Source organism: Homarus americanus, unplaced genomic scaffold (assembly GCF_018991925.1).
Source record: "Homarus americanus isolate GMGI-L3 unplaced genomic scaffold, GMGI_Hamer_2.0 scaffold13124, whole genome shotgun sequence".
NCBI classification, from domain to species: Eukaryota; Metazoa; Arthropoda; class Malacostraca; order Decapoda; family Nephropidae; genus Homarus; species Homarus americanus.
This window is the reverse complement of record NW_024736735.1, coordinates 1-12,275: the sequence shown is the minus strand read 5'-3', so window position 1 is coordinate 12,275 and position 12,275 is coordinate 1. Positions and strand designations below refer to the sequence as shown.

The following is a 12,275-nucleotide window of genomic DNA, read 5'->3' as shown; positions in this document are numbered from 1 at the left end:
GGGATGGCAGCCATCATCAGTGAAAGTTAGCTGTAGGGATGGCAGCCATCATCAGTGAAAGTTAGCTGTAGGGATGGCAGCCATCATCAGTGAAAGTTAGCTGTAGGGATGGCAGCCATCATTAGTGGAAGTTAGCTGTAGGGATGGCAGCCATCATCAGTGAAAGTTAGCTGTAGGGATGGCAGCCATCATCAGTGAAAGTTAGCTGGATGGATGGCAGCCATCATTAGTGGAAGTTAGCTGTACGGATGGCAGCCATCATCAGTGGAAGTTAGCTGTACGGATGGCAGCCATCATCAGTGGAAGTTAGCTGTAGGGATGGCAGCCATCATCAGTGGAAGTTAGCTGTAGGGATGGCAGCCATCATCAGGAAGTTAGCTGTAGGGATGGTGGCCATCATCAGTGGAAGTTAGCTGTAGTGGTGGCGGCCATCGTTAGTGGAAGTTAGCTGTAGGAATGGCAGCCATTGTCAGTGGAAGGTAGCTGCAGGGATGGCAGCCATCATCAGTGAAAGCTAGCTGTAGGGATGGTGGCCATCATCAGTGGAAGTTAGCTGTAGGGATGGCGGCCATCATCAGTGGAAGTTAGCTGTAGGGATGGTGGCCATCATCAGTGGAAGTTAGCTGTAGGGATGGCGGCCATCATCAGTGGAAGTTAGCTGTAGGGATGGTGGCCATCATCAGTGGAAGTTAGCTGTAGGGATGGTGGCCATCATCAGTGGAAGTTAGCTGCAGGGATGGCGGCCATCATCAGTGGGAGTTAGCTGTAGGGATGGCGGCCATCATCAGTGGAAGTTAGCTGTAGGTATGGCGGCCATCAGTAGAAGTTGTCTGTAGGGATGTCGGCCATCATCAGTAGAAGTTATCCGAGGGAATTTCAGTCATCGTTAGTGGATGTTTCGACTTCCTATTGATTCATTTTTGCACATTTGGGGGTGAAGTAGGGAATCCTTTGCTGCTTATAAAGGGTTAAAAGATAAACTGGAAACTCGGTCTTTGTGGTAATCTTATATGGCTGATAGCAGTGTGAAGGTGGGGGTGTAAGTTTGGGACATTGCTGTGTGAATATTGTCAGAGAAGAACGGTGCTGCTTACAGTATTGCTTCCATAGGCAACTGAGCTTGCTTAGACTAATACTAGATTTATTTTCAGAAGCCGTAGACATATTGCATTTGTAATACTTTTTTATTGCTTTCTTCCTGTTAAATAACTACTTTTTTAACACTGGGGATTTAAATTTATAGCAAGACTTTTATTAGAGTAGTACATTAGTGGTAACTTGAAAGGATATTGTAGTTGTTTTGAAAATAAATTCCTCATTTTGGATCAGTGGAAGGAATTACAAGTGCTTAAACAAAATCAACTCTGAACTTAACATTCATTACTTTAAATGTGTTATGTACTGTTATTGTCCCAAAGTAAAATGTTTTCCCTTTTTCACTTTAATCCAAATTAAATGTGATGATGCAGCAGTTAGAAGAAAACAGTGAGAGTGAAGGGATCCAGTCTGCATCAGATGAAGGTGGTAGCCATCCATCTTCCTCGTCCTCCTCTATTGTTATTGTTGAAAAAGAGGACATGGAGGAAGATGAAGGAAATGAAGATGGTGGTGTAGTGGCCCAGGAAAAAGATGTATCTGGAAATGAAGGTGTGGAAGATGATGATCCTTCAGGGAACAAGCATGCATCAGAGACAAAAAGCGAGTCATTTCTTTCTCATGCTACAAGCTCACCACAACTCTTAGGAGAGCAGGAGTTGTTGGTAGAAGAAAAGGTAGCTGCTGATGAAACTGCAGGCAAAGCAGTAGATTCAAAGGGGTTGGGAGAGGGTTTGAAAGATCATAGCAATATATTGGCTCCAACAGTTGATACTGAGATAAAGCAGCAGCAACTTGAAGAAGATAAGATGGAAACTGGTTGCAACACAAGTTTATCTCCATCTGCAACTCAGTCACAGTATCCCTCATCATTGTCTGGTAATCTGGAAAATTTGTCTGGTTCAACTGGAAACCTAAAGAGTGAAACCCAGGAAAGAATATCTATCTCACCATCAGTCTCTGCCACAGATGACTTAACAAAGGTGGAGCTGAAGGGCACCACAGATGTTGAGACAGATGCATCAGTATTATCCACCAATGCTGGGTCTCCGAATTTGGAGAGCAGAGCACAACAGTCCATGAGCCATGAGGTAAATCAGAGGGTTTCACTTTGTCACGTGAAGTTATCACATCTCCACTTAGGAATTTTGAAGTACAGTACTGTAGCATTAAGCGATACTCCTAGTGATTCCGATAAGTCCAGCAAGACGGGACTCCTTGTCAAGTTTTTAAGGATTTTCTCAATGTAGAGTAAATTTAGCTTTAATTTGATTTGTGCATGGAGAAGGGTATACCATAGTAACAATTTTGATGTATCAGTAGGTACATGAAAATTTGTTTTAAATTCAATGCATTATTAAGAAATGATTATTCATATTTATATCCTAATATAATTTTTAGGTGATTTATGTATTGTGCCCCAGTGTGCCATGGTTTATAACATGGGGAAGCTCCTGAGTCCTGACATAGAAGACTGTTATTTACTGAATAATTATTTGCCTATTTAAAAAAAAAGTGAAGTCAGAAATGTAGACAATATGGCTGAAAGTCTGAATGAGTCTTTGCCCCACAGTAGCATGCATAAATTTGCTTCCATTGTCACCATTGCCCCTCTTTGATTTCCTGTGATAAATGTCTGTCTAATTGTCGCCCATATTGGTGAGGTTGTTGACCAGTCAGGTCGGTGCATTCATCTCCTATTACCAGTAGAGGGTCTAAGGTAGTATCACACATTATGAGCATTGTAAGAGTATTACTGTACATCCTTTATTTCAAGTTTGCAAGAGTATTAAACATGCTAAGAATCCAATCGTCTGTTCTCCCAACAGTCATTTGGTGGCACTGGTTTTCCCCATGCCGTGTCAAGGGAGGACCTGATATCATTGTGTGAGTAGCTATTAATCCTTGAAATATAGTTTATAATCTTATGGGTACGGTATGTGGCTCCATTGGGTGGAAAGGTTTTATTTTAATGATAAAACCTGGGTTTCAGGAGCCCTGTTTCAGATGTTGGTTTGGGGACCAACTGGGTTTCCCTTTGCAGGATCATGTGACCGGATGTAATAATTGCCATTAGTGGATATTTTAAGGCAGTGGGTTAGGCTGGGAGAGGCAAATTACCGGAAACTTAAGAAGTTCAATGGTGACAATAGGTGTTAATGTCACCAAGACTTTTTAAAACTCAACTTTCAATAACACAATTGATGTTTAAATTTTTCTCTTTTAAGACAATGTTTGTAATGGAACAGTATTGTTGCTACCCTGTACTATAATTGATACCAGTCAATGATGATGGGAGTTTGCTCAGGCTGTAACCTTGTCAACTATAGTGCATTTTTTCCCAGCTGAGAAAAGATGCCCTGCCCCTTCCTCAAGAGTTACAGCTGATTGGCTGTTGCAAATCTGTTCAATTTCTTCCTAAAGTAATGATGTATTTCTAAAGTTTATTCATGATCGTTGGGATGACCGTTTCTGACGAGAAAAGTATTTATCTAAATCATATACGGATAGATACATACATTATTTCAAACAGGAGCACGTAGGAAGTTTATCAGAATGGTAATTGTTACACAATTATGTATCAGTAAAGCTACATTATGCAAAAACTAACATTTTAAAAGATCAGAATCACTGAAATATGAAGTTGTTCACAGTTATATTTCCCACCTCTACTGACGGCTGTTAGCTCGAGCGGCCAAGTCTGTCACACTCCTCCACCAATTTTCAGGGGCCGTGTAATATTTCAGTGTGATTCTGATCTTTTAAAATGTTAGTTTTTGCGTAATGTAGTTTTACTGATACGTAATTTGTCTTAGTATGCCTTATTGTGGGTAAAAATAAATATATATTAAATGCGTCCTCCGAAAGCGTGAATTTGTTACCAGAGTTTAACAGTTAATTCATGTACAGGTAGTCCCCAACTTATGACTGACCCAACTTACGTTAATCTGCACTTACGACCTGCTCTGACCGTACGACCGTCCGCACATACGACCACCGCAGTCGTGACCAAATTTTTTTCAAATGACGCGCGCATTTTCTATACCGAAACGTTTCCGTCCTGAGCGAGAGCGTGGCTGGCTTGGGTCACCGCGTGGGTACACTCACTCAGTACAGCACTTAGTTGGTGTTTGGCTATCGTATCCTATACCGATCGCGCTATGAACTTACGTTATTATCGTATTTAATTAACTTTATAATGACTGGAAAGCATACAAGTGAGAGTGCTGGTGGTGCTCCGAAGAAAAGGAGACAGGCAATTACTTTTGAGATGAAAATGAAGATAATAATGCAGTATGAGAAGGGTAAAACTGTAGCAACACTCTCACACGACCTAAGATTCTCGCACTCGACCATATCCACTATTCTGAAGGACAAGGAACGTATTCGTGATGTAGTGAAAGGAACAATGTCTATAAAGGGAACTATAATTTCGAAGAAAAGACAAGGTCCTATTCACGATATGGAAAAATTATTGGTGATATGGATAGAAGACCAAACACAGAAGCGTGTACCCTTAAGCCTTCTAACCTTACAGGCTAAAGCAAGAAGCCTGTTCCAAAGCCTGAAGAAGCAGGCAGGAGATGAATGTGAGCAAACCCTTACAGCAAGTCATGGGTGGTTTAATAGATTTAAAAAACGCTACAGTTTACACAATGTTAAGGTGAGTGGAGAGGCACCTAGTGCTGATGTTGGTGCTGCCGAAGCTTTTAAGGAGGAGTTAGATGATGTGATTGTAGACGGGAATTATTTGCCTGAGCAAATATTCAATGTGGATGAGACTGGATTATTGTGGAAGCGCATGCCTGAGCGGACATACATCCACAAAGAGGCGAAAACAATGCCAGGATTCAAGGTATTCAAGGACAGAATTACACTTCTGTTGGGGGTGAATGTTGCTGGTTTCAAGCTAAAACCCTTCATGATCTATCATTCAGAGAACCCCAGGGCTTTTAAACATGTTAGCAAGCACACACTGCCAGTGTTTTATCGCAGTAACAAGAAAGCCTGGATGACCATTGTACTGTTTGAGGATTGGTTCATGAATTGTTTCATTCCTCGAGCCAAGGAATATTGTCTGCAACAACGGATTCCATTCAAGATTTTGCTGATTTTGTATAATGCTCCGGGACACCCACCACACCTGGACGACATGCATCCTGATGTTAAGGTAGTGTACATTCCACCTAACACTACCTCTGTCATCCAACCCATGGATCAAGGTGCTATTACTGCCTTTAAAGAGTATTATTTACGTACTACCTTCGCTCAGGCTGTTGCTGCTACTGAAGGTGAGAAAACGCTTAAGAGTTTTGGAAGGAGTACAACGTTTTGTCATGTATAAAGAACATTAGTGCGGCATGGGATCAGGTTACAAAACATTGCATGAATGGAATATGGAAGAAAATCCTGAAAAGATATGTGAACAGTTTTAGAGGGTTTAATGAAAATAAGTTATTACGGATATTAGTAACAAGATAGTGGAGTTAGGTAAACAGCTTCAGTTAGAAATTGAGAGTAAAGATGTTGAACAGTTGGTTGAGAGTGTAGCAGAAGAGCTCAGTAACGAAGATCTCGTCGAACTGGAAGCACACAAAGATGCAGAGGAAGAAGCCAGTCTAAATGTAGAAGAAGGACCTGCACCCCCCAAAAAGTTTTCAGTGAAGAAAATGGCAGAGGCATTTGCTACAATTAATAAAGGAATGCAAATGTTTGATGGCATGGATCAAAATTATGAGCGTTATGCCAAAGTTGACAGAATGATCCAAGATGCACTTGCTTGCTACAGAGAAATTTATAATGAAAAGAAAAAGCAAACTGTGCAGTCTAAATTGGACATCTATTTTAAGAAGTCCCCTGGTGCTGTCTCCTCACGCCCCACTAGTGCTGCCTTTTCACTCCCTGAAGATGATCCAATACCTTCAACCAGCAAGTTTCCACAGCACATAAACCTGTCTGAAGAAAGCGACATTGATGACCCACCCAGCCCTGTCTCCTTCTCTGCTTCTTCCAGTTAATGTAGTCTCCATGTATAATTAGAAAATTATGGGGGCCCCATGTGCATTCAGCTGACTACATTAAAGGTAAGTGCTCAGTCACACTATCCATTCCTCATTATTTATTACTTTTACTGTACTGTATTTCATTGTAGATTTTTTTATTTTTTATTTTATTTTATTATTTTATTAATCTATGTCGGACTTATGACCTGGATTTGGGTCCCTAACCCTGTCGTAAGTCGGGGAGCACCTGTATAAGATTTCTGATAAACTTCCTACGTGCTACTGTTTGAAATAATGAATGTATGTATCTGTATATAATTTAGCTAAATATTTTTCTCGTCAGAAATGGTCATCCCAACAATTATGAATAAACTCATTTAGAAATACATCATTACTTTAGGACGAAATCGAACAGATTTGCAACAGCAAATCAGCTGTAACTCTTGAGGAGGGGGCAGGGCATCTCTTCTCAGCTGAGAAAAAATGCACTATAGCAGCATACAGTACAAGAGTCTCCATGTCAGTGATTTGGCTAAAAATTGGGATTTCCAGGATCAAGCTACAATTTTCATGCAGTGACAATGTTGAATGTATTTTGTATTTGGGTTCTAAAAGTTTTTGCATTCTTGGGAATTTCCTGTTAAGTGGATTAGATTACACTGAATCATCATGGTAGAGTTATTGATATAGTTGCACCACTTTTGCACAATAATGTAATTGCTGTGTAGAAATTTTTCATTTGCATTGTAAATCTTGAACTTTCAAGGTTGACAATCTAAGTACATGTTCCAGTATTATATGCATTGTATGTAATAGTTGCCAGCATATAGAAGTGTGATGTAATTGTAACAGAACTGTGATCAGATACCTTAGTGTGCTTCTTGACATTATTGTACCGTGAGCTTCAAGTTATTAATGCACATTTGGGCATGGTAGGAGCGGGTGCATTATTCATGTTAAACATTGTTAGAAACCATAGCTGAACTTAGTACTGTACAAGTTTTGTACAGTACATTCAACCGAAATATCTCATTAGATTTGGCACAAAATTCTATTACAGTGGTCCCTCGGTTAACGAACACAATTCGTTCCACAGAGTTGTTTGTTAACCGAATCCATTGTTTCAATGGGATATTTGGGTAATTGGTTCCAGCTCACAGAAAAGTACATACAAAGTAAAAAAAAAAATGCAGTAAAGTACACTTACTTTGAGGTGTGTATGTAGAAGGTTCCTGGTTGATGATGATGATGGGAATTAGAAGTGGGGGTGAAGGAGAAGGAAGTGGGGATGGAGGAGAAATCACCTTTCAGGGGACCCATGCTTGATGCCGTCATTTCACCAATAAAATTTTAAGTTCAATAGGTGTAATTCAAGATTATTTTATTTAAATCAACACTGCACTATATATTATCAATATATTAAAAAAATTTCAGAATGATCAATAATTTCAATGTACAAACACAAAAATATTCAAGACACCAACAAAATAGATGTTCACTCCACTGTCAACAAAACCAGACTGACACCTGGTGGCTGAGTCAAGCAGCTGATGGGCGCACAAAAAACTAGTTCCCTGTACTGCATATATTATCAATATGTTAACTAAATTTTAAAATGACTAATAATTTTAATATAAAAATGCAAAAATATTAAAGAGCACAACTTTCTTGATATTTACTCCACTGGAAACGAATATTAACATAGAAGAGATTACTGAATTGGCAGACTAGCCCATCAGCTGATACTCGCAACAAAACGTGTTGTTCGTAATGATTTCGTTAATTGAAGTTTTGTTTAACCGAATTGAGGATCCTTATGGTTGGTAATTTGTTAATCGAACCGTTCGTTAACTGAGGGACCACTGTACTTTGCGAGGTGAACTTTGGTTAATTGAGTGTGGTCGTGCAATGTACTGGGAGAATGTGTAAAACATTGAGTTTTACTTCAAATAAATATGGTGTTGGATGTAGAATTTTTGTCAACATGTCATGAGTTATTCAGTATCTTGATTAAATGATTATTGTAAGCAGTTGCATTGAAGTTCATTAGTATTCCGTAGTGAATTGTTTGAACTTATGTATGTAGCTAATACTAGTGTGTATTGCTTTTATAAGACCACTGATGTTTGCATTATGAAGACTGGTTTACATTGTTTCTTTCAGATGGGGGTGAAGACTTCAGGTGAACTTGTCACTGAAACAGTAAAAGAAGACCTTGAGAAGAAAGTCCCTGCAGAGCCAGTTAAGCAGCTGGTGACACAGGTAGTAGTTGTTCTTATTTTTTTTTTATTTAAGCACTGGTAAGTAATGATATTACAACCATAGTAGGATAGCTATTTTTTGTGTGAAGATTGAGGTTTAAAGATAAAACATATTTAAGCCAACATCTGTGATTTGTATGATTATTTCATTGGATCATTTAGTTTTGGTTGAGCATTTGTGGAAGGTGATGGGATTGTGTACCCATTTTGAACTTGCAAATTGAACAAAAAGTGACTATCAAATTTAGTTGTCAAGCTTTCAATATCACATGAGAAACTTCCCAGCTGAAAATTTGGGACTAAGAGGCTTTTGTAAAATGAATGTTTATGTAAAGTGGATGTTATCATGAACATTTGTCTGAGGAAAGCATGTATTTTACCAAAGTATGTGTGTCAATTTGGTTACATTATTAGTTTTTGTAAATACCTGTACTTTAACTTACTTCTTTATTCTCAAACTTTCTCATTGTTATAGAAGTCTACAAATTACCGTATATACTCGTGTGTAGTTCGAGTTTTTAAGACCAAATTTTTAGGCAAAAAATTGGGGGCCGATCTCTACGTAGGTAATAGTTTTGTTAGGTTAAACCCGTGCATGATGGGAAGGGCAAGGAGCAACTTTTAGCTTCAGACATAAAAAATATTTACAAATTTACTGCCAGTAAACAATGGAAACGTAAAATATGTACCAGTTAGTAATGAAAAGTTATGCAGTTCCTTCAGCAGATGAAGCTCACCAACTTACAATAGGCTAAATTACCTTACAACGTGCTTTCAGTAGTCTATGTTGAAGTTCTTAGCACAGGCTAACTTATCATATCATATACGGTATCACAGTACTCATTGATCTACAAAAAATACCGGTAATAAAAACCTTTTTGATATTTCACACTTTATATAATACCCGGTAATCCACTTCAACCTCCTATTGTTTACAACGATGCATGACGCACCACCAGCTGTTGCGTATCAGCTAGACGGTACACATGTTTTTCGAATCGTTTTCAGTTAAGAAACTGTTACATCACACGTATATTTTACCTTAACTGCGCCTGAATGAATATATTCTTGGAAATAAATAGTAGTTTTGCTGAAACGTGATATATTTAAATGTAAAATAGGATAAAATACATGACGAAACAAAGAATTTACCTAATCTCCTTATGTTCAAGAGATGTTACTCGTTTTTTTAAAAGTTTTCGGCTAAAATACTGTTATATTACAATGATATTCTATTCATACTGTGCTTGATGTAATTCATTCACGGAAATGTTATATTTTTGCTGAAATGACGTACGTATTACAGTGGAAGGTGGGACAAAATCATGACGAAAACAATGACTTTCGCTTTCTTTCGTTCAAAAGATGTTACTGTAATCGCTTTTCGAATGGTTTTCAGTTAAAAAACTGTTGTATTACAATAATAGTTCCTCCTAATTGACTTGAATAAATACTTGAATGGAAATATACAATATTTTTGTTGAAACTACCCGCGTTTCAGTGTAAAGTGTCGTAATAATAAATGGTAAACAATTTGCCTTCGGCACTCGGTGTTTCAGGCACGGCAAGCCTCGGCTTATAGGACGTAGAGTGTTTTTACTGAAGGTTTTGTTGTTCCATTACCCTCAAAAACTTGGGTCGACCTATAAACGATGAATATCATAAATTAACGATTCTTGGTAAAAAAATCAGGGTCAACCTATAAACGAGGGAGGGTTATAGACGAGTATATACGGTACCTTTCAATGTGTCATCATTCTCCTTACACCTCAAACTCTCATGAAGACAAGTAGACTTATCACTCATACTGCCATGCACCCAGTCACTCAACCAGTTGCTTAACTGTCTAGTTTCTCCTCATTTACTGAAATGTAATGTTTAGAAAATTATATAAAAGGAAATGATTCTGGATTCTTAAATTTTATACCCAGAATATTTAAATCTGATTAAATAGATTATTTCAGAGTAGGTTTTCAAATGACCTATTTTACCGTACTATACATGTTGAGCAAGAGTTTTTGGGTGATACAAAAAGTTTCTTCTGGTAATGGGGGACTTGATAAAAAAAAAAAGAAGCCATTGAGTACCCAAAGGACTGACTGCTAGTGAAAATTTCTATTGCAATGTGCTGCAATACTAACTGCAATGAACACTCAAAGAAATCACTGACCATGCATAGATCCTACACAAAAGCATTGTGTTTGATCTTAATAGTTGCATTTGCCAAGAAAACTGTTACTTGATTAAAATTTGAAGTGATGGCCCATCCCCTGGACACACATTGACCTTGGCTCCCTGTGATCCAAAGATAAGATGCTGCTTCATTGCTTCAGTTTTAAGTTTGGTACAGAAATTAGTAAGCTGTTGATGATAGTTCTCAATACATAATGCAAAGATATGTTTCCTAAAGTGTTTAAAGGATGGGTCAAACAGTGGGACCAATTATCAAAGAGGAAGGAGAGTTCTTTGTATGTTAAATAAATGTGTTTCCTCAACTTTTGTCTTCGTGTCATCAGTTTCACTACTTCTTAAATAACACTTACATAAGGCGTATTTTTGGTCGCCCCAAAACGCATAACTAGTTATGCTCCTAGGCTCTGCCTACTGTTGACCATCAACAACACGCCAACAGCGCTGTCGGTAAGGTTGCGCTGCCGGCCAGCCCAAATTATCGTACACTGATGTCAAAATTATAGTACAGTATTTTCCTCGAAATTATAATGGTACCTGCATATAAGCATACATGTTATGGTGCAGTAAACACCCCTGCATTATTACAAACAAGTTTATATTAACATAAGTCTAATAAAAAAATTACAAACAGGAATATTTGAGGCTGAAATAAAGGGAATACTTAAAAATTCTTTATTTGCCGCTGCTACTGCGTCCACTCGTCATCCAATCTGTGTCCATATATAAATAAGGATAACATAAGTTAAACTCAAACAGAGAGTGAGAGAGAATGGTACTGGCACATTCATCACTACAATTTGCTGCCTCCCTGGGTCCCTGCCCTTGTCACACCTCACCTTACGGGTGTGGAAATACAATCGAGTCCCTATCTGATCAAAATTATGGTACATGGTACAGACACCAAATTTTGGTACAAATACCATAATTATGGTACGCAGCGCAACTCTGGCTGCCGGACCCTTTCTCGGGAAAAAGTAATTGTATGTGTCTTGTGAGATATGTCTGGAGCCATAGCGTCCACGTTTCGGCTATGTCTGGTTTCGTGAATTTGTTTTCAAATGTGTCCATGTTAAAAAGATTATCATAGCTACATGGCAATATACAGTACTCAATATTGTGTACTTTTTCTCAAAAATGATAACATCTGTTATGAATAACAATGTCTTTTATGACATTATACCAAAGAAATGATAATTATAAGCTTCAAGTCGGAAACAAGAGAGAGACCATTCAGACACTCGTGGCGAAGCCAATAGAGTTTTCAGGTGTTGCTGGAAATTTCTCCATTCCCAGCTCAATGCATGTAGGTATTGATTGTCATTTCATTTAAAACTTCTCAAACTAAGCAATTTTAAACAATATATTTTTCAAGTGATATACATCTACTATCCAGTGTGTAATTAGTGATTTTATTGAAAGCATTTTCCACACATAGGCCTTATCTTGTCTAGAGTGTATGGATCGATGAATGTGATTGGATAGTTTCCCTTCATCTCTGCCCACTTTCCAAATAAGTTAAGACCATAACTACTTTTGCCTTTAAGGGCATATCATCTCGGGACAAGTTTTGCCTCCAAGGCAAAACTTGGGGATGCGCAGTAGATAGCAAAACTAGTTATGCGTTTTGGGGTGACCAAGAATACACCTACTGTATATATCAAGTAAATTTAACTGAATATAATAAAGTTTCTTGACATCTGGGATGATATGATACTGAGATGAT

The 12,275-nt window shown here is 38.2% G+C and overlaps 1 protein-coding gene across 1 annotated transcript; it reads left to right on the top strand.

The window, feature by feature from the left end:
* The first annotated feature begins 648 nt into the window (after positions 1-648).
* LOC121872420 lies at positions 649-8,417 on the top strand. Its single transcript, XM_042375162.1, has 2 exons — positions 649-2,186; positions 8,262-8,417. Exons 1-2 carry the CDS (start codon positions 1,461-1,463, stop codon positions 8,400-8,402), a joined length of 867 nt encoding a protein of 288 aa, XP_042231096.1. The 5' UTR covers positions 649-1,460; the 3' UTR covers positions 8,403-8,417.
* The last annotated feature ends 3,858 nt before the right edge of the window (positions 8,418-12,275 follow it).